General features: G+C 39.2%; 1 protein-coding gene across 3 annotated transcripts in view; it reads left to right on the top strand.

The window, feature by feature from the left end:
* Window positions 1-331: 331 nt before the first annotated feature.
* The window catches only part of SNX6 (sorting nexin 6), a 32,114-nt gene continuing 9,160 nt past the window's right edge, over window positions 332-23,285 (top strand). Inside the window, exons 1-11 of one of the 3 annotated variants that reach the window (XM_067534211.1) lie at window positions 332-541; window positions 649-696; window positions 5,975-6,079; window positions 6,763-6,873; window positions 9,104-9,225; window positions 11,436-11,559; window positions 13,000-13,095; window positions 15,802-15,907; window positions 20,712-20,787; window positions 22,373-22,412; window positions 22,929-23,045. In XM_067534211.1, the coding sequence (XP_067390312.1) occupies window positions 536-541; window positions 649-696; window positions 5,975-6,079; window positions 6,763-6,873; window positions 9,104-9,225; window positions 11,436-11,559; window positions 13,000-13,095; window positions 15,802-15,907; window positions 20,712-20,787; window positions 22,373-22,412; window positions 22,929-23,045 (951 nt within the window). In that variant the 5' untranslated portion in view covers window positions 332-535. Of the gene's footprint in view, window positions 542-648; window positions 697-5,974; window positions 6,080-6,762; window positions 6,874-9,103; window positions 9,226-10,367; window positions 10,507-11,435; window positions 11,560-12,999; window positions 13,096-15,801; window positions 15,908-20,711; window positions 20,788-22,372; window positions 22,413-22,928; window positions 23,046-23,285 lie in introns of those variants that run through there. The other 2 variants (XM_067534220.1, XM_067534227.1) reach the window with 2 other exon arrangements.

Genomic DNA, 23,285 nt, shown 5'->3' on the forward strand with positions numbered 1-23,285 from the left:
CCGTCAGTCTACCAGAGAAAGGTATCTCACGGTCCATCGGCTGACAAGTAAAGCCACACTAAATCGGACTGGAAGGAGTACCTCGGGCAGAGGCAGTAACCACGCACCCCGCGGCGTGTAGCGTAGGGGAGCCGCGTTTCTGGCAGCTGCCTATTGGCCTAACGCGCCTCCTGGGCCCTGCCCATATCCGAGGCCCGGCCCCGCCTGGAGCCCCATGCGTGCGGGGCCCCCTCCTCGCCGAGGGAGCAGCGGGTCCGTCACCCCTTTGCAGGCCCGCGGGGGATCTTGCCGCCCGAGGAACGCCACAGCGCAGGCGAAGCAGCAGCAGCCCCGGCCCTCGCTAGCGGCGCTGCCGCTCGCCTCACGTCGTCCGGCCGCCCCCCCGCCTTAGCCCCGCCCGGCCCCGCCCCTCGGGTCTGGGCTACCAGGCAGCCGAGCCCGCCAGTGCCTGGCGGCGGGCTGGGCTGGGCCGGGCCGGGCCTGAGTGCGCTAGTCTGCGCGTGCGGAGGGAGTGACGCGAGCGCGGGGAGCAGCCATGATGGTGGGTGTCTGGGCGGCTGCGGGCGCCGCACGGCTGGGTGTCGGGCGGGAGGGCCGTGTGGCCGGGTCACTAACCTCTGCGCTTTGTCTTCCCCCCTCCCGGAGCAGGAAGGCTCGGACGACGGCCCAGATTTCCTCTCCGAGGAGGACAGAGGAGTAAGTGCACCTGCCCCGGGGGCTGCGGGCCGCTGCCACCTGGGGATGGAGCGGGGGGATCCTGTCCTGTCCTGTCCTGTCCGGCGGGCCCCTGGCACCCAGAGGCAGGGGGGCCCTGTCCTGTCCGGCGGGTCCCTGGCACCTAGATGTGGGGAGGAGCGGCTGTGCCCTGAGGGGGCCCGGCAGGCCGGAGGGTGGGAGTGGCTCTGTTTTGCAGAGTCCGGGGCCCCTGTGGCTGGGTTGTGGAGTCTAATCTGTTTCCTTAATCCTAGTTCCAGTTGTGCACCTTTGGCCCATAGCTCCTCGCTTCGTAACGGTCCTGGCGTCTAAATGCCATTACGGACACTGGGTTGTTTTGATGGTTTTTGAGATGCTATTATGATTTCGGGTTCTCCTCTCAGACTTGTTGAGAGAGAAACAATACAGCCAAACAAACACATATTAGCCTGTTGTTTAGTTTCCCCTGTCCCTACCATCCACGTTTTTTTTCTCAAGCTATGTTTCAATAGCTTTTTTTAAAAAGTAGCTTAATCCAGCTTTATGTATATTGTAGGAGATTCATATTTTGCATCTGTATAGTTTACACTCGGATCTCTTCTTCTTTCATATATGTGCTTCTTAAATCTGTTATTGCATTGAGCGAGGGGGGGCAGATTTGGTGAGAGCACTTTGAATTCCATCTTTATGCAGACCCTGGCCCATAATTAAAAAATTAAGACTACCTTCTCTTTTCAGTATACAGCTGATATCCCATTGATGACAATGGGAGGTTTGTGCCACAGTATGTGTGCAACTTGGACTTCAGTTACTGAACTTCTGTTGTTTAATCGTTTACTATTTGTTCAGTACCTCATTGTTGCATTCAGTATCAGTTGGAAAATATTCTAGCCTTTGGGCTTGCTACTATTTCAGCTCTTTGTTTCTCTTCCTCTTCCCTGGCTGTGACCTTCTGCGTATGAAAAAAAATGTACCAGTGTAACTAGATTGCATTTTTCAATCAGTGTAGATGCTCTTAAACTGGTGTAGCCAGATGTTAATATTGATTTAGTTTAAGTCAGTCTCTTAGGAAGAATTGACCTTGACCAGCTAGATTGAGGGGGAAGATGTCATATGTAGTTTGAAGTTAGTTAACATGTGATAGCTAATCTAGACAAACCCCATGAAAATTAGGAACTTTTTAAAAATGAAAGCTGAGATTCTGAAAATGCCATGTAGACCACAAAAATACATCATGCAGACCATATATATTTCACACATCTGACATAAAGTTAAGTACTGTGGCTGGATTTTTAAAGGGGAGGGGTGTGGGTAATTTTGACCAATAACAGTATGAAGGCATTCATGTTAAGATTTAATTGGTTCTAGTCATGAAGCATTCAGTGCAATCACCAAGTGGTCAGGAAGAAACATTACTATTGTATGGATCATTATGCTATTGTGCAAGTGTATTATAGGGCCTTTCCTTCGAATTCCTAGTGAAGAATACAGAGTAAATAAGAGAGGGAGGGTGGAAACCAATGTCAGTGAGCACTTACAGTGCCAGCCACTGTAAAAGCGAGAGAGAGAGAGAGAGAGATTTCTTCATTATGTACATTAGGCCTTAGTACATTAGTAATGGATGCATTAGAAATTAATAGATAGGTTGCTGTTCTCTGAAGCATTAGATAATGGCCATACTTGCAGGTAGAATACCAATAGTTTAATCTCGTTTGGAAAATCCTATATTTCCCCTCCCACTAATGCTACAAACTCCTGTAGTAATCTGAGTTTATAGTACTGTCCCATTTATTGCCTTTACACGTGTTAGTCAAGGATCTTGCTTGTTCTACTGAGCTGCTCTTCAAGTATGCCTTTTGAATTGGTCAGTAGGAGCCTCTCTTCTTTCTCTTCCTCTCCCATCCAGTGCTAAATAATTACTACAGAACAACATAATCACTATCCCTTCCCTTAACTTTTCAGCTGATGTTACTTTCAGACCCTGTTTTTCATTTCCCATTTATTCTGAATCGAAATCCCCAGCTTTAATTACAAGGCCTCTTTGTAGGTTTTTGGTAGTTGATCATAATGTAAACATAATTGAAAGACGCAATAACAAGCTGTTCCTTAGGGCTTGTTTTCATGTACAGCACTACAGTGGCATAGTTGCACTGATGGAGCGTTTTCACTAAAGCGCTCTATGTCAACGGTAGAGTGCTGTCTACAAAGGACATTTCACGTCCCTGAATCATGTAGTTTTACCAGTATAGGTCAGTAGTGTAGACCTGGCCTCAGATCCAGCTATTTGAGTCTTAAAAACATAGCATCCCTTTTCTGTGGCAATAGTAAAAACAACTGCCCTTTTGTAAATTGGTATTTCCCTGATCTCTCTTTTTTTTTGGTCACCTTCATGTGTTTGCACAGGTCATGCCCACCTTATGTAGTGAAGGGCTACAGACCAGCCTTTGATTAGGTTAATTACTTCCTCACTGGGTCTCTACATCCCTTTTCTGCTCTAGATTTCAGAGATTGCCATGTCAATAGTGCTTTTAATTTTTTAACATGTGTAGGTGTTACTGTAAATTATATGACTTAACCAAACCTGACATTCCCCAAGTAGTTTGACTCGCTTGTGCCAGCTTCCTCACAGTAGTGTTTGAAACCTACTTTGCCCTTGAGTGAGAGCCCAAAATGTGACTTTACTCCTCACCCAACCTTTTCTGAGGTCAGGTTGCTTGTCTCTGAGGTACCCCAAGTGCCGTTACTATTATTTTTCAGCCTCCACAACATATTCCAGTTACTTTAAATAAAAGCTGGGGTTTTTCTGTTCATAGTAGAGAAAAAAGAGAATCACAAAACAAAAGCTAACTGATTTTAATTGGTTTACAAGAAGTTCTGCTAGATGGCTGTAAGCGCATAAAGTATGCATTGAAATGTAGAAATATTACGTACAGCTTGGCATAACTGCATGCTCACCTTAAAATCAGGTTGTCAGTGCTTTTCACAGCCTGTTGGTTTAGACTTTCAGTTTCTCTCTGAAAGTCTACAGTGTATCCCAGGTTTTTCCTTTTTCTCTCTATCAATAAGCCATCTGTTGATAGTGATTTCTTCTTTCAAGTAGTGATGTAGAGCAATTTCTTCACTCCTGGGGCATGACAGCATTTTTCTTGAGTCAGTACGCAAAAATACAAAGTATTTCTTTTTCTTGCACAGTGGCTCACAAAGTTCCTTCAATTTTCTGATTGTCTTTGATACCATTTATAGAATGATTCATTACCATTGCAAATGAAAATAGTCCTGTTGCCAGGCAGGCAGTGTAGCATAACTTAACATATTGTTAACTGTACTTCCTATATAAACCTTGGAGAGTTTATATAGGAAGTACAGTGTGTATCTGTTGGGCAAGCAATCCATCACAACGGAGTATTCTTACTTGCTGTTTGCAGTTGTCCTATTTACTTTGTCCTTAAAATAGTGGCTTGTGTTCAGAAAGTTACATCTGACTTTGCTGATAAATTTAAAGTAGTGGGGAAAAAATATAAAAGTAAAATAGCTTTGATATTCCAAGCATAGTATTCCAAGCAAGTTTCATGAGATCTAGCTCTCTAATGGAAAAAAGACACTATGCTCCAGTCCTCCAGATTCTCTAGCATATGCAAGACATGTCTTGCACATGCAGGTACTAGAGTAGAGATTTTGTCAAATTACTTTATTCTATGAATGATCTACAGGGTGAATTAAGGATATAATTCTAGACTATCCACTACCATGGAAAAGGCATACAGTGCTCATCTCAGAATTTTATTTTGTCCTCAGTGGGATTGGGCTTCCAACATCACACTGGGACTGGGAAGGGACCATAACCTGGAAATCTAGGTTTCATGGAGAAACCAGAGTGCAACTTGGACTATCCTGAGATTGTAGAATTTAGATCCTGCTTCTCCTTGGATCTCCTCTTTACATCTTTATTCTACCACTATCAGATGGGGAACAGCAGTAACTCACGGAAGAATTTCTGTTCAGAATTCTGCCAGGGTGAGAGGGGAAGTATGCAATGTAGAGGCAAGGCAGCAGCCATTGTTTACCTCTTTTTATCTTTAGAGTCCAAATTCTCTCTCTCTCTCTTTGTGTGTGTACCCACTGATAGACTTCTTTGGTAGAGGGAGTATTGTTAGACACAGCACTCACATTGAAGTCCCCCATCCAGTTTTTCTGGCTTTAGTTTCTCCCTTGCACAAGTCAAGCATCTGATCCACAGTTTCGGCTATGACTGAATTTTGTCTTTGGGGGCTGAGACATAACCGTTGAAAATTATGGCCTACATTCAATCTTTCAGCTACTTCCTGTTAGTAGATTATAAGAATCTTCAGGTTGAATTATTGAAACCTCTAATTAGAGCCACTCTACATATTACTGCAGTAGAAATAAATACAATTTTGAGTTGTGCCTATTTTGCTTATGTATAAAGGCCTGAAAGGGTATGGTTTCAGAAATTCTCAGCTTGTTTCCCCTTGCAAGTATCAGGAATGTAAAGTCTGTAAAGTTTCCTTGCAAATTGGAGGACTACTTAGATCATTTTTTTTAGCTTTGTCAGCCCATAATTAAAGGCCTGGGGTGTTTAGTTTAAAACAGACATCAAACACAAAAGAGAGTTTCAACACAGTCTGATTAAAAATATCCTCTCCATTAATGAGAGAGTGTATTTGTGATAATCCTAGCACATCTGTGGCCATTCATATTCTCCAGGATAGACAAGATCGGAGTTTCTATTACAAAAATATTGAAAAGACTTTTTAAAAATAAACCAGGCCTTTGTATATCCTAAAGAAACAAAATGCATAAATCTTCCCCTTCCCTCTCCGAAGGCACCTTTAAAATTGTCCATTTATATTACATGCTCTTTAGGTTGTGTGTTTGTAATTAATAAAATAATGTAAAAAATTAAGGTAAAATCCATCTGTTTGTTCTTTAGAATTCAAAATATAATCTACAATGTATTTTGCTCTTCTGAATTGCTAGCAAGTTAGCAAACAATATACAATGAGAAATGCGAATACTAATAATAGTGCACAGACAAGGAAGCATAGTAAGTGAAACCGCCATGTATGGTTGTGCATTGCAAGAAATGTGGGATGAGATTTGTTTTCTCACTGGGTATATTTTTAAAATTTCGTAGCTTTGTTCTGTCTATCCATTGTTTTATAATGATGCCCATCACTGCAGTATCAGGACTCATGCTGAATGAGAAATAAAGTGCTATTTTTGTTTTTTTATGAAGTCTGAATTGATGTTCTTTGTTTAGCTTAGAGCAATAAATGTAGATCTCCAGACTGATGCTGCCCTGCAAGTGGATATTTCAGATGCTCTTAGCGAGAGGGACAAAGTGAAATTCACTGTTCATACAAAGGTAAACCCAGCCTTGTATCTGGATGTCGTTTAAATGTAATAAATTAACTAAAAAATGAGAAAGTAACAGTTTGTCATTCAAGAAAGACTGTCAGCCTGAAGTAATCAAATAAAATTCAAGATATATATGCAAAAAAAGTTGATTAAAAGGTAAAACCATAACTTAATTATTTAAAAGAACTTACTTGAGATTCTCAGTAGATTACTGTATTCTGCCTTTTGATTCCCACATTTACTTTAATATATTAATGGCAGGCTTGCTATTGGAGTCTTTCTACACCCTTGTATTCTTCAACCTGGTGTACATTGTTTTCTCCATTATTCACTTCAGACTTGAACAGTGTACTTTAGGACCATATTATGTTCTGCCTCAGGCTTAGATTTTAATTTCCAAAGTAACTTCCTAATACTGTACTTCAGTGCCTTTCTTAGCTCTCATAGCTTCATTTGATGGTTTATTGATACTGTCTTTTCATGAGTTCTGTAAAATAGATTACCCTTTTATTTTACAAAACATTTGGAAGTTTAATTGTTACTCTGGATGCAGTTTAAATTTAGTAGAGTTTAAGGTTGTTTTACTGTTCTTCTAGTTGCAGACTCCTTTTTGGCATTGAAATTATAAAACTTGATATAGTAGTGTAAACCTCTGAATTTCTAAATCTGAAATAGCCCTCTTCTTTGCAGAGTTCTTTACCAAATTTTAAACAAAACGAATTTTCTGTTGTTCGGCAACATGAGGAGTTTATCTGGCTTCATGATTCCTTTGTTGAAAATGAAGACTATGCAGGCTACATTGTAAGTATGATAAACCTTTAATTTTGTGTGTCTTGTTGTTTTATGAAAAGCTGTAGACTGAGGACTTGATTATAACATGTACTGAACTCTTATACCATTTAAAGCTAATAGGAGCTATAGGTATTCTTCCTCTCTCAAAATCAGGCCCTGAAGTTTTACTACATTGCGTTAGGCAATTTCACAAAGTCAGATGTTGAAACAAATTCTTAGGTGAGCCAGTGTAATTTTCGTTATAACAGGTTTTGTTGCTTTTTGCCTGTCTATTCTTTTCTCCAAGAATTTTGAGTGGATTAATGTTTCACCTGTATCCTTTAATCTAAAACGTATTAAAACATAGATGAGAGGTGAACTGTGAAACTTGGCATTCTTGTTTTCAGGAGTTAATATTTAACTTGCTGTTTGTTGAATTAAGTTTTGTTTTTTCTTTGTTTGTAGCTGGAATGGCAATAAAGGGTTCAGTATTAAGCTGTGAAGTCATCAGTGCTCTTGAATTTTTGTTCCATTGCTGATGGGTTTTTTTAGGAGGAACAGAATCAATTTTCACTTTGGATTAATTCAAATAAAATATGGTTTGACGTAGGATAAAGAAAACCTAATGCATAATTTAGAGGACTTCCCCTTTTGGACTTATTCCTTCGGGGAATGGATGTCTCTGAAATAGTTAGTTATGTGATGAAAGAAGTAATTGTAAACACAGCTAGCATTAACATCAGTAATTGTTTTAAAATGGGAATATTTGACATTTAACTTTTTGATAAGTTTACACTTTCATTGAAGGCTTTTTAAAAAGGCATTCAAAACTAAAGTACTCTTTGTTTTTGTTTTTTTAAATTCCTTGGTTTAGTACTCATTTATTCATGCCCCCTGAGAGACAGCTATGCTGATGTAAGTTTTTGGTGTAGACCAGCCCTCAGTCAGCTGGATGCAGGCTATGTAAAAGAACCAGCTGGTTTGTTTTAGGCTTTGAGATTAATTTTTCTGTGTGGGGTAATGATTTAAAGTCAAGGGAGAAATTGTTCTTAAGTACTTTGTATTAACCTGTTTACACTTCAGCATAATTTTGATCCCTAGCGTACACCTAAAACTTAGATCAGCCTAGGTGAAAAATTCACACCCCTGAGAAATGTAGTTAAGCTGACCTAAACCCTGATATAGACACCTTTGGGTGGATGGAAGAATTCTTTTGTGGACCTAGCTACTGCACTCAAGGTGGTGAATTTACTATAGCGACAGAAAAATCCCATCTGTCGCTGTGGCAAGTGTCTTTGCTACAGTGGCACAGCTGTAGTTGTGCTTCTGTAGCACTTGTAATGCAGATATAGCCTTAGTAATTCAGTTTAGGTGAATTGTTTTTACTTACAATGCACCATGTTATAAAATAATTAAAAAGCTAAGCCACCCAAAATTTTACCTACTATATCTACTATATGTTAATATCCCTTTTCCAACAAATGTATTTTTTTTAATGTCGGCAGCCTAGCAATAACATCTTAGTGTGCATTGAATGAAAGAAAAAAGACTTTGGTTTCATGCTTTTCAGATATTACGAATGGAGGGCATTAAAACAATTTTTGAAAATATCTTGACAATGTCCCCTTTGTTTAAAAGAAATCTCTGAATAGTTGACTGAAGTTAATTCAGTGAATCAAAAATGTTGTTTAAATTTCATAAGGCCAGTTGTAAGTAGATTCCTGGAACCAGAACATTTCATTTAATAATATGAAAGGAAACCGTGACGAAAATGGGGTATTGGGCCAGTGTGCTCCATAAATTATTCATCAGGTGACTTTTTGCCATAAGGTTGTTAATGGGGAGCAGGGAGGAGAACAGCTGTTCAGGTCTAAAAAGTTTTAAGCAACTTACTGTGCTCTTATTTGAAGGGCTTTAGCTTTGACTAAGGCCATGTCTGCACTAGTAAGCTTACAGTGGCATAGCTGAGCTTCTTGAAGACCGTTTGTGTAGCCATGCTATACTGTGGGAGAGAGCTTTCCTGTTGACATAATAAAACCAGCTCAGTGAGGGACTGGTAGCTGTGTTGGTGGGAGAGCGTCTCCTGCCGATATAGCACTGTGCACACGAGTGCTTATGCTGGAAAAACTTACGTCGCTCAATGGGGTGTGTTTTTTCACAGCCCTGAGCAACAAAAGTTTTGCTGACATAAGTGCTAGTGTAGACATGGCCTTAGAAGGTGAGGAATTCAAAAGTACTCCCTGACTTACTCATTTGACAGATCCCACCAGCACCACCCAGGCCTGACTTTGATGCTTCAAGGGAAAAACTACAGAAACTTGGAGAAGGAGAAGGATCGATGACTAAGGAAGAGTTCACCAAGATGAAACAAGAACTGGAAGCGTATGTATATTTTATTCACTGCTGTGTGTGTGTTACAATTGCCTTTTAGTGTTCTGTGTTATTCCATACTTCTAATCACTTCACCACAGAGATCCCTTCTGGAAGATGCAGGTTTGAGCATCCACAGTTACCACATTACCAGTGTTATCTCAATAATCATGATCAGAGCATCAGGAAAATTGTAGAAATTATTGCTCAGAGTTGTGGGAATTTTATGAAGGGGTAATATAAATACACACTGAAAATGGAAAACAAAGTTAGCTTGTCTTTGTTTTTACAAAGAATCATTCAAGAATAAATTGTAAAGATGAGGTATTGGATCTTAACTAACCTTTTCCTTTACAGATCACTTCTGAAGGCAGCTTCAATCAGTCTTTGCTAACCTGCTTTTCTGTTTTTACCATTTAGTTGTAAAAGTTTCACTATGAATATGGACTGAGCTGGTTTTTTTTGCATGTGCCCTAGTAATAACTAAAAATGCAAATTTTACTTTCCATCTTTAGTTAGTTAGTGACAGACACAGGTGAGGTGGAAGAGCTCACAAATCTGTGTGAGGTAACAGGAGCCTGCACAACCCTTGTAGTTAGTTGTTAATGTGCAGTTATCAAATTTCTGTTCTGCAGAACTGAAAATTTGGTAACCACCTGACGTTTTTTATGGGGGAATACATATTTTTATAGTAGGCGTGTTTCTTGGAAATAGTGACTTCCCTGGTTATGCAGTTGATAGTGATTTTGGAGGATTTGTTGTAAGGTTTAGTATTCTGTGTTGTCACATAGGAAAGTATTTTTCCTTACTCCATTTCCTTTCTTTTATCTCACCCATGGACCTTTTTTGCTCTCTCCTCCCTTCCTGATTTCAGTTTTCATGTGTATATTTACACTGCTACTAGATTACTTCTCTCACTGAACTGTGAACTGGCAAGAAAAGAATTAGCATTTCTTCCAAGCATCCAGCTGCTGTGAGCTAGTGTTTTAAAAGTACCGTATTAGACTGGTTTGCAAGAGATGGTTTGACAGCAGAGGAAATATACACTTATACTTGATAAGCCAGAAAACTGGAAATTAGCTGAGCACAATAAATATTGAAGAATCTGTGATTTTCCAGCAGCCCTGATCATGATTCTTTTGTGGTCTGGTTAGGGGTTGGATAATACAGAAACCTTGGGGTTTCTTCTACTGCCACCTCCATCCTCTGCATTCTTCTTTTTTGTCTTCACTGAATGACTACTGCTCTCACAGAGATCAAACATCTCCCAACACTGATCCTGCTGGTTTGCTGGTATGTAAATCTTATGATCCCTCCTTGCACGTAGTGAAGCGTGTCAGTTATCTAAGCCATTTCATTGTTAACTTGAGGGGGAATAAAAGAAGCCTCTTTCCTCTTATCTCTGTACAATCAATGCCGTTTACTAAACGTCAATTACTGAATTTGCAAAATAAAATAAACTGTAGTAAACTTGTATTGATAAGTGTAGATGCTTCTCCTGAATCCTTTGTTTGCACCATAAGCTAAGCTTCAATTATTGCTTTAAAATCTAGCTTGGTTGAACTGGGCAACTGACTGCTTATTGTGATACTTGCTTTTGATGTACTAAATCTTACAACAGTTCTAAAAGAGAAATTAAGCAAAAGTTCCTGTATATAGCATCCTGCATACTAGGCACTTTAGACATGGAATAAGATTCCTGATCCAAAGAGCATGCAAGTTAAATGGACAAAATACAATCAAAAGAGTTGAGGGGAGCAAACGGGCAAGGAGATGGAGATAGAGGAAGGAATACACAGAATAGGCTACACAGTTGCTTGTATGGTGCAGTCTTGCATCTTGTTAGTTCTTGATAGTTGATGGGAAGGCTAAATGGGGTTATACTTCCAGTGGAACTAACATACAGATGGAATTTGAATCCTCATTTAAAGGGCCTTTAATATTTGTTGAATTTATCTGTATATGTCTGTGTAATATGATAAAGGTTTAAATTTTTCCCCAGGTATTAACATTACCTTTTTTAGTACACACATTAAATACCATATAATATACTAACATGAAGTACATCAAAGATTGTTGTAAAATATTTTAGCACTTCTAACAGTTTTGTCTGTGTACTAGGATCTCTCATTTCTGTAGTAGGCTTAATCAAAAATTAATTGCTTCAGATGGAATTTTAATTCTTTATTGTGTAGTCACCGTATTTGTGTTTTTGTTTCCAGTGAGTATCTGGCAATATTCAAGAAGACAGTTGCAATGCATGAAGTGTTCTTGTGTCGTGTGGCAGCACATCCTATCTTGAGAAAAGATTTAAATTTCCATGTCTTCTTGGAATATAATCAGGATGTGAGTATTGAAAACTGATTCAGTAGCAAAAGCAATCAAGATGTACTTTCACGATATGATTAAAATGGGTAGAATACTTTATCTCCTGAAACAATTTACAGTGATTCCTTAACCAAACCTATTTGGAATTAGAATTTAAAAAATTAAATTATCTAGCTCTGTCGAAGTTCATTCTTCTATCATCTGGGAAATTGGCATTCAGGACCTAATTTATAGTTTTTGAACTGTGGCCTAGTCATCAAAAATATTTATGGGAGACTGATTAGAAAGTGTTGCTAATCAGTCTCCATTTGCCATGGCTCAAGATGATATTTACTCACCCATTCTCTTGATTGAATTCAGGTGTTTTAAAAGAGCGAACATGATGAAACAAACTCTCATTATCACTGTTTTGTGAAACTCAAGTGTGATTGATTTTCTGCAAGATAGGATTCCAACAGTAACTGAGGAAAAGAGTTGATGGTTAAAAGGCTCTCTTATACTGAGAGAGAATCTGTAGCTTATCATGGTTGTTAAATATTGTGCCAAAATGATGCACATCTCTGACAAGCAGAATAGTTTTATGATAGCTACACTAGCTAAATATATAGAGAAGTAATCAGTACAAGCTGTCTTCATGCTGCGTACTATGAGTTGGAATCCTAATATTGGGCTAATAAAATGGAGGCTGTTAGGTTTTTAGGCAAGTTACAATATATATTTCTGGGATGATGGTGTCTAAATAAGGTGTCTCAATTGCTTTTTAAAGTAACTAAATAAGTTATATATCTTGCACTACCTAAACCTTGAATGTTGAAAATGAAAAATAAATCTAAAAACAAACCTCAGGTAAATTATTTTTTGTTAACTTGAAACATGGCTTTTAGTTCTCTGATATATAAAAAGTCAACTCAGTATTTGCTGCAATCTTGTCCAGGAATTCTGGCTGTACAGATCTGGAAAGTTAGGTGGACAGAAAGGATGTGGGGAGTTTGTGTGGGAGGGATAATTTCAGGGGGAAGCAAGGAGGAAATGGATTAGAAGTTCCTGAAAATGATGTAATTTGCAATATTAAGCAACAAAGGAAGAGCAGAACCTAGCGGCATTAGCTAACTTGTCTGTAGCTTCCTTTTATTGTGTATGAAAAATGTGGACATTTTGAGAATGCATACATCTGAAGTGATACAGATACATTCTTCCCTGGAGTTGAATGTTTTCACACAATTCACATTAGATGTTAAAGGAAGCCTGGTCCACAACGAGTAGAATGCCAAATGTCATATTAGTAATACTTGGTGCATTGTCCACATTATTATACAATGTACTGTTAAATAAACAGAAAGGAACCTGATACCACATTTGCAGTTTCTAATGTAATTTCTAGCTCCTCTCAGTGCAAAAATCAATTCACTACTTTTATTGCCTCCAGAGAACATGCTAACTTGAGAACTTATCTTTCAGTTGAGTGTTCGTGGAAAAAATAAGAAAGAGAAACTTGAAGACTTCTTTAAAAACATGGTTAAATCAGCAGATGGTGTCATTGTTTCTGGAGTAAAGGTGATTAATCTCTAGCAATGTTAACTGTTGAGTAATTTTCTTGAAATTGTATCTCTTTGAACTGAAATCAAATAAGATTACAAAAGGAGACAAATACCTAATGTATGCCAAGTACATTTTGGGGAGTCCCAAATGTATCATACACTTGCTCGACAGAGGTAGATACAAAATAGATGAATGTGAAGGGAGTTGGGGCCTCACCAGCCAGGCCCAGGTGCAGCACCTTGCTGAAATGTGTAGCCCCTTGCAACACTAGATACTGAGAAGGGAGAGTGTGCTGTCCTGGGATCCTTTTTGGAGGTTTCATCATTCATTTTATTCTCCTCTGGACAGTAGGAATTGTAATCTTGAAGTTGCATATCTACCTGCTGGAATGCTTTGTGTCTCTTCCCACCCCACTCACTTTCCAGAGCTATCTGGCAGCTTGCACAGGGAGGGCATTCACTGTTTTATCCCTTCTCCAGCTTTTTTTGCGGGGTGTGGGGTGGTAAGGGCCCTTTCCCTCCCCCGTGAATAACTGATACCTGCCTTTAAGAACATAAGGATGGCCATATTGGGTCAGACCAGCGGTCTGTCTAGCGCAATATCCTGTCTTCCAACAGTGGCTAATGCCATATGCTTCCAAGGGAATGAACAGGACAAGGCAATCATCAGGTGATCCATCCCCTGTTGTCCAGTCCTGGCATCAAGCAGTCAGAGGCTTAGGAACATGCAAAGTCTGGGGTTGCATCAATGGCTATCTTGGCTAATAGCCATTGATGGACCTATCCTCCATGTGTTGCCGTTTATAGCTTTCCCAAATAGTATTGTGAAACAGCCATGATTCTGGACTATTTTAGGAGTGCCCAAGACTCCTGAATATAGCAGTGAAATTTACCAGACATGTTAATTTCACTCTGCAGCTGATTTTCAAAGCTATGAGCAGCAGCAGAGGTGCTGGAGCTGTCTGCAGACTCAGGAAGACCACACTGAATCCTTCATTCAGTTAATGATTGGAAGGTTGTCCTTGGAACTTCATTGTCTTGAAACGTACTTGTATAATGAAACCTTAAATTCTGCAGAAACTGGTGATTTCATTCCCTCTGCGCTCCAGTGAAAGCTTCCCACTAGAAAGTGGATTTTTCAAGCCCTGTGTAACTTTCCTAATTTTATGCCCTTGAATTCTTAAGACACATCAGATGTGGTTACTACAGCCATGAATTAATTCTGGTGCAAAAGAGGGTCTGAAAGGCAAGATATATAATTACCTTTTCTTCTTGAATAATAGTTTATGTAAATAACTATCCATGTTTCTGACTCTTGTCTAATGTAAACCTGCATCCACATTAATGCTGTTTAGACATCTTGGCTTCTCTCCATCATAGTAATTGTTTTCAAGACAATATAGAGAGGACCCCCTTATTCATTCATATCATGTCACATGAATGCTATTGTATGATGTATTTTCTGTGTATTCGTTAATAATAAAGGTGTGCTAAGGCTTTTTGTTCACCTTTTTTCCCCTTTTGAGTAGTGCTCATGAAAGGGGCTGGATTAGTTATCCATCATCTGTCCATAGAGCAGATTTTGCATAGGCAATAGTCATTCAAGTTTGCCTGCATCTAACCTAATGGTCTGGATGACAGAGTAGTTCAATGTCCTTGTGTATTCAGTTCATAGTATCACTACAGATCTAATTGTGCCAGTCGGGGTGTTAATCTTTCTAGGTAGATACCTGTCTACTAGGAACTGGACAGAATCAGAATTATAGAAATATAGGACTGGAAGGGTCTTCGATAGCTCATCTAGTCCAGTCCTCTGCACTGAGGCAGGACTAAGTGTTATCTAGACCATCCGTGACAGGTGTTTGTAGGTTTTTAAGGACAGGTTAGACAATCATGGAGATTCCACAATCTCTGTAGGTTACTTGTTCCAATGCTTAACTACCCTTACAATTAGGGAGTTTTTTCTGATGTCTAACCTAAATCTCCCTTGCTGCAATTTAAACTCATTTCTTCTTCTTGTGTCTTCATTGGTTAAGGAGAACAATTTATCACCCTCCTCTGTATAATAACCTTTTACATACCTGAAGATTATCATCGTCCCCCATCAGTCTTCTCTTCTCCAGACAAAAGAAACCCAATTTTTAAAATCTTTCCTTGTAGGTAATATTTTCTAGATCTTTAATAATTTTTGTTAGACTTTCTCTAATTTGTCCACGTCTTTCCCGAGGTGTGGTGCCTAGAACTGGACATAATACTGCAGTTGCGACCAGGTATCTAACTATTTCAGTAACCAGCTAATGGATGGTAATGAACTATCTTCACTGCTGATTTGGGTCATAATAGAACTGGTGACCTAGCGGTGGAAGGTACTTATTACAGCCCCCTAGTAAATTACAAATGCATTATAAAACACCACATCTAAAAATCAGTTTTTCCTTCACCTACTGGCTAACTATGAGTTCAGGGTTGTAGGATTGCAATACCTAGTATCAAGCCGACAGCATTGCAGGGTAACTTAAATCTTGAGGGACTTGGTATAGGTAAGTGAAGTAGAAACTAACTTTTATATAGGGTGTTTTATAAACATGTACAGAGTTAACTTACATCTGTTATAAATTATTTAATTGTATACAGTCATGATTGCATAGATTAAATTTATGGGTCTTTATAACAGATAAATTATAACAGACAAATGTTTTCTAAATACTTCTTTGTTTTTTAGGATGTAGATGACTTTTTTGAACATGAAAGAACGTTCCTTGTAGAATACCACAATCGAGTCAAAGATGCTTCTGGCAAATCTGATAAAATGACAAGATCACACAAAAGTGAGTTTCTGTTCTCCGGGGGGAAGCCCCATTAATTATAGCACACACTAGAAAATTTCCTAATGCTTTATCAATGGAAAGTTATTGCCATTCACAACTTGCCTCACATGCAAGGAAGAGTAAAATTCTCAGGAAGTATAAATGTCTTTATGCAAGTAGAAGTAAAGACTAATCAGACCTTGGAATAACATGTCTCTTGGTGTAAGTAATGTTCAGGGCTGGCCTTACGGGTCAGTGCTGTGGGCAACCGCCCAGGGCACTGTGGTCAGGGGGACACAAGGAATGGGTGCAAGACCTCAGAAGGCAGCTCAGGGCAATGGGGAAGGGAGGCAGTGAGACCTGGGAAAATGGGGGTGGGGAGCCTGGGAAGGCTGTGGGGGTCAGGGTAGATGGGTGGGGAGCCCAGGAAGAGGCAGTCAGGGGCAGGAGCGCCAAGTTCCCCCAGGGCACCATTTTCCCTAAGGCTGTACTAGACCAACGCACTGGAGACAATTTGATTCTTCATACCATCTCTTTGGGGGATAATTGAAACCTGTGTTTAATCTTTAGTATTTTTCTTTAGAAGTACTATTGATTTTATGAACTTTAGAGTGCAGAGGTGGGTGGTACAGCTACATTCATGATTAAATTCTGTCATAAACCTATTCTAGTGGTGAGAACTTTAGGTCTGCCTGCAGTTACTTGGTCAGCTTGTGCCACACAAGATATTACATTTCTTTACTCAACATCAAACTCATCTATTCCTCTTCAACCAAAAGTGGCAGTCATAATATGTCAGGGGAATGGAGAGGTTTGGGGAAGTTTGACTTGCCAAAATTGGGGAACTATTGATGACTTTAAGTTCTGGAGGGAAATAAAATTTTCCTTCTGTAATTACCCATATACAGCTTCAGTCTTGGAAGGTGCCATTGGTATTCATCAGCTTGGAAACGTCTAGCAAGCAGTGTCTGTTGGGATCATGTGTGCACCTACCCTCTTCCACTTACTGAATTCCAAGGGCATAAAAGCAGGCATAGACCCAACTGTATCCTGCAGACTGCTAAAAGAGCAGTGGGCTTGCACAGCTCAGTGTTTTTGGTGCTTCCCTCATTGGGTTGGTTTGTCCTTATTCTCTCTAGAGATTTTTGTTTGTGAACAGTTACATAGGATTTTTTTAGAGTAGCTCTTTTTTCCAGTGTTCATGTCTTTTTTTCCCCCAAGTGTTGTCTCGGCTCAGCCCATTTGCACTGCCTTATCCTTTTTCAGTACTGTTCTGTTTTATCTTTGTTACACTTTCCCTTTTGTTAGGGTCTACTGACACAATGGCACCGTGGGGAGGCCATTAGGAGGAAAGGCCTTTCAAGCCTTGCACTTCATAAAACACTTTGATGCTGGTCACTGATGGCTATGTGCAATGTCAAAGGTACCTGGGAGAAGGCCATAATCTGAATAGATGTTTGATCTATCTTGCTTTCTCCTTTGAAACCTGAAAAGATTTGGAGGGTCACCTTTAAACTGCTGTTGGAAGAAGCTTTTAAGGAGCAAGCCGTGGAGTCTGGCAGAATCTACATTTAAAGAGCACTTCAATGTCAAAGACCCATTTGCAAGAAGTGACTGCTTACAGGCTTGGCAAAAGTAGCAGTGAAGTCCCTGTTTTTGCCCAAGTTAAAGGACATGAAGGCACGTGACAGCAGTGCCTCATCAGTAGTTCTAAGTAGTACTTTTTCAGGGAAGAACTGGAGAAAGGACATTTATATTTGCTTTAATTGTAATTGGCTTATAAGAGCCCACTCTCCTTAGGGAGAGTATTCTGCCCTAGAAAAAGTGCACACTGTCCTTGGGGATTCACAAAAACAAAGTCCTTTTTAATCCCAGCACAAAAGTGGGGATTCATAGGACCTCTGAGTTTCCACAGCTATGAAAACTTTCTTGCCAGAGGACAATTCCATACGTCTCCCTTGGTAATACTAATTGACATCTGTGGAATGTGCTTACCTCAGCAAACTATTCAAGGCTTGCAACCCAAAGTGGTGCTCTTAGTTCCAACTGAGTTATGCAATTTCAGTTCTTCAGCCTCCCACAACTGAGAACCAAACTGCAAATCTTGCATCCCAATTTACTAGAACTGTTCTCTAAGAATCAGGGAAAGATTTTTCACCCAGATTCTGATTCTCTTCTTAGGCTGACAGCTAGACTTCTGGAACGCTGGAAACATTGAATTGAGTGTTTTATCAAAGTCAAGAAGTTTTATTGGAAAACGGGAAGCCATTGATCAGGAAAACCCACTTGATGAAATGGAAGGGATTCTCCTTCTGAGCAACTCAGGAAAGAGTAGATTCAAGATGGCCTTCCATTACTTCTGATTTTGGATCTTCTACTACATATATGTCAAAACCATTTTAACTTCCCATCCTCTAATGCATGGACTGTTGGTCTTTGCTGACCCTACAGTAATAGTTTGCTGAAGGCGTGCTCCATTTATTCATTCTTCTGTGTCAGCCACCTTTGTTATGCGATTTGAATCCAGTACTTACACACCTCATGGGGTTCCTGGATCAAACACCTGTCAGACAGTTCTCTCTACAATTTCTCTGAAGATTACATTCTACAAACTGCATCTTCAGCCCAGAGAATTAGTGAGATCCAGGCCCCTTGTGACTTATGTTCCATAAGGATGGCCCTGTGTCCTCACTACAAATTCCTGTCCATAGTGGTTTCAGACCATTTTAACCAGACCCTTAATTTTCTTCTTTTCTTCCCCAAACTTCATGCACATCTAACAGAGGTTAGATGCCATGCTAAATTACATCAAAAATGCCCTTAGTTATTCCCTGACTAGGACAGGATCTGCAACTCTCCTAGTTTTATTTCCAATGTGCCACAAAAATATGAGGGTCTAGTAGCACAAGACTGACCAAACCCAAGAGATCAAAGATTCAGAGGTCCTAATAGTTGAGAAGCACATGGTTCAACTTCTTACGATTCTGAGGTATCGTCGTCAATCCAGTCAAACTGAGCCTGGGGACCACTGGTTCTTTCCAAGTTTTATCTAGAAGAGTAGAGTATGGACCCCAGGAATCTTGCAGAGATTCTCAAGCTCTGTGGTCCATGGAGCACTTACTAGGCGTCTGCAGAGAGCTGTAGTGTCGCAAGGGGTTGTTGTCTTCTTACTTCGAGCTAAGTTAGACTAAGATATTATTTAGACAGCTTAAGATACATAATTTCCTAATAATACTGTGCTGTATAAGCAATTATAGTAGTTCCGCATGGATGATATGCAACAGTGAGTTGGAGGGAAGGTGGTCCACAAAAGTCTGTTAAAACAAGATCTATGCTAGTCTGCTACAAAAAAGTTTGCATCTTTTGTAATCTGTTGTAACGAAGTACCATCAGAACAAGAATTAGTATTAACTTTCTTATGTTCCCAAGATAAAGTGAGTCAAGAAATTTCCAATTAAATGTTAAATATCCGACGCTGCTGTGCAAAGCAGGCTGTGTCCACACTGCGGTATGTAGCTACATGAAATAGTGAAAGGCTCTGGCGGGGGGAGGCCATGGGGAAAGGCTCTGGATGTACCCTGCTGCCAAGCCTTTCTCTGCTGTCTTCCTCATGCCAGAGTCTTTCTCCACTGCCAGAATCTTTCACTGCAGCAGGGAAAGGCTCATGTAGCTCCCTATGGTGGGAGAAAGCTCTTGCCGTGAGCAGGCAGTGGGACATTACACTGCTAAAAATAGCCATGTTGCTGAGGGAGGCACTGTTGGGTGAGTAGGGTTACGTAGCCGGGGCTCAGAAGTGTCTTTACTCACTTAAGTAGTAATTCACTGTCTGTTACTATTTATATCCGTGCTTGGGGTGTGTGTGGTGTATGAAAGGAATGTGCAGTGAGTAGGTCAGAAAGAAAAAAAGTAGAGCCGTCCTACTTCTGTATTGGAAAAGGAGAAATTCAATGGTAAAATCACAGTATAAATTAACAACATTGACAATTCACACTCCTGCCTAATATAAATCTGTACCCACAACAATGTCACTTAGATATTTTTTCCCAGTCTTATCTGTCTGGTTTTCCTGCCTTTCTCTCTACAGTCCTCTACATTAATGAATATGGTCTATCACTATTCAACTGCATCTTCACAAATGCAGTACAAATAGCAACTGACTTACCTTCAAAACATCAGCTGAATTCAGATGAATATTGAAGAATTCTAACCAAAACTAATTTTTGTTTTGTTTTTTTCAAACAATTGTTTTAAATTAGCATTAATAAGCCTTTTTAATCAATGACCCTTTAGCAGTTAGGTGTAAGACCTTCCTGAGAATTAAGCCAGCATATACCTGTCAAAGTCCCACATAAATCAAACCATTTTTCTTGTTGTACTTTTAAGTAATTCAGAGCTTGTTAACTGGTAACTGCAGTACATTCACAGTTAGGGATTTATTTTTCTGTGTGTTCTGAAGGTGAGATTTCCATTCTCTAGTGTGGAAACATAATTGACTTAGGACATCACTTTGTTTGGTGGAAAATATTTAGAGTTTAATGAAATATTGATACTACATTCTAAACTCTGTTAAATTATCTCAGAGTAACATTAAAAGCCTTTAAAGTCCAAAGGGACTATTGTAATCATCTAGTCTGACCTCCAGCACAACACAAGCCATAGAATTTCACCATGTAATTCTTGTATCAATCCCATAACTGCTGGTTGAGTAGAGCATATCTTTTAGAAAAGCATTCAGTATTGAAGAAATAATGTGTGCTTCTTGAAATAATATTAATACAAGAGTAGAGTGAAATATTCAATCTCAAGTCCTTTTATTTCTTTCTAGGTGTTGCAGATGACTGTAATAGAATTGGTTCTTCATTATATACGTTAGGAACACAGGATTCCACGGATATGTGCAAGTAAGAATTTTGTTGTTAAGTGAATAAATTTTGGGACAAATTGCTACCCAGCAATATGTTAATTTTGACCTACCCACATTGAGGTCTTTTAATTTACCAAAGTGAAATGTGTCCCTGAGAGAAGAACCTCCAAAAGAACGGTTTATTTCTCTTCCCTTGACATTCCCTGTATCCATAGTGAGATATTTTTAATATTACAAGAAGCTATGCAGAATGCTCTACTTTGTTGTCTTGGAATCTTCAGAAAAATATTGAAATACCTTTGTTCACTTTTTCTTGTAAAAAAAACTCTCTATAGATGACAAAATTGGAGCCACACTTTTAAAATTGAAAAGCCCTCTTGAAAACGAAAAGCCATATTTTAAAGGGGTGTGCGTGTGTGTGTGCGTGTGCGCGTGCGCACATACACACACTTATTTTCTAAAGCCTAGGGAGGGTGTGCAAGCAGATTGCAAGTCGTAACAAGAACATGTCTAAGATCTGAGTATACGCAGCTTTGTCATAGTAACAGCAGAGTGATCGTGAAAAGTAGCTTCATTATATCTGGTTGGTTTGTTATCTGATCTTTCTGCACCTCGGTGGATCTCCATTCTTTCCCTAGAGTTGAAAACAAAAGGTGTGTGTCCATATGGAGACTTGTGCTTGCTCAAACTTTTGGTAATTTTTGTCCAGTATGTTGTGGTTTTTTGATAATCTGAACTAAACTGTACTCCTGCACTCTGCAAACTTAAACATGCAATTTTAAAAATGTTTGATAAAACTTGCTTATTAAAAAGGAAGACTTAATAATACCAGTTAGACTTGGAATTATTGCAGGAAAGAACTATATAGAGATTTGTCAATCCACCTCAGTTCTGGTAGTACTGAACACCAGTTATGATGGTAGGCCTTCCTTGCTTTGTACCAAATCTTGGTTTTGTGATCAGTCTGCTGGACTGTAAATTACAGCCACCAGATTCATTCAGTCAGGACTCAAGGCAGATTTGACTCCTGACTCAGTCTGCCATGCTGCATAACCTTATCTTCCTTTGCTTGTATGTGTTATCCAATGAGGATGCACCACATTGTTGCTCAATCTCCCAGAGATCCAGAACTTTGAGCATTGCATGTATTGTAGGTGTGAATTTACTTTCTCCCGTGCAGTAAACCTTATGCAAAGAACATCAGATAATGGTGTAAAACTGTTGAGGAATTGAGATAAACAATGTGGCAATGTTCAGGATCTAATTAAACGTACACAAGCAAAGAGAATCCTTGAGGAATTGCTCCCATGTTAAACTTTTCTTTGGTAAATAAAAATATAACAAACTATTGTTTTGTTTGACCTGGAATTGTTTGTTGATTTAGGATTTGACCAAGTGGTGCAATTTATCTGTAACCCATTGGAGAAACCAAATATTCACTGTGTTTTTCTGGGATTCCCTATGTTAATTTTATCAACAGTTAGTCTATGCTGGATGAGAAGGGGCAGCACACTATCTTCCTTTGAATTCTAAAGAAAAAATGACAATTAGGTTATTAGATCATTGATTTAAAATTGAACTGAAAACCATTAAAGTCGTAATATGTATCTATTTCTCCCCAGGTTTTTTCTGAAGGTATCAGAGTTATTTGACAAAACAAGGGTATGTATCCTTAAATCCATTTTTAGATGTAGACTGCTGTTTGTAACTGTGTGTCCCTGTGTGTGCCATGATATTGTGAAGAAGGCAAATATAAATTGACAATTAGTATCTTGGAGTTAGTGGTCATTTGATCAGTTTGTGGTGTTTTTATACTAAGTATTTGAGCAGTGGGCAGTGGTGAAGAGGAAGAGTGCAATTGAAAATCCTAACTGCTTTTTAAAGTAAATGTTTAGTTTTTAAATAAAACTGCATTCAAAATGGCTTTCTAGACTGTGTGAAAGGGTATAAGAGTGTCAAGGTAATATCATTTATTGGACCAGCTGTTGGTGAAAGAGACAAGCTTTTGTGTGTACAGATCTCTTTAAAGGATATAGTCTATTATCTACCTTGTGGCCTGATATTAATTTTACCAAGTAAGGGGGGGAGCTAGTCCTCCAAAATGTTAAGAAGGCTTTGTTATAGAACCACTTTGTTTTTATTATACCTGATATTATTAACTATATTTCTCTTAAATAGATATTTCTTTTTAGGCCCCAACCCTGCAATATCCATATAGGCAGACCACTGCACCCATGTGAAGTCTCATTGCAGGATCACAGCTTCAGTGTGCAGTCAAGATCACTTCTGAAAGAAGTGGGTCAATACTGTTTTAAAAAAAAATCCTACTCAATTTCTCTGGACTTCTCAGTGTGTCTTGTCTATTCTGTCTTGTTTAGACAGCCTGTTTGCTAAGGCAGGAACTGTCTTGTATTTTATACAGTGCTGAATACTTTGGCACTTAGTAAATAATACAAAGATGCTAATTGTAACAGATCAGTACCAATTCCACTTCTGCAGGATATAACTTAAACATTTCAAACTCCAAAATGTACA

The sequence above is a fragment of the Emydura macquarii genome, unplaced genomic scaffold, assembly GCF_026122565.2.
Source record: "Emydura macquarii macquarii isolate MOO-44397 ecotype Brisbane River unplaced genomic scaffold, CSIRO-AGI_Emac_v2 contig_374, whole genome shotgun sequence".
Taxonomy (NCBI): domain Eukaryota; kingdom Metazoa; phylum Chordata; order Testudines; family Chelidae; genus Emydura; species Emydura macquarii.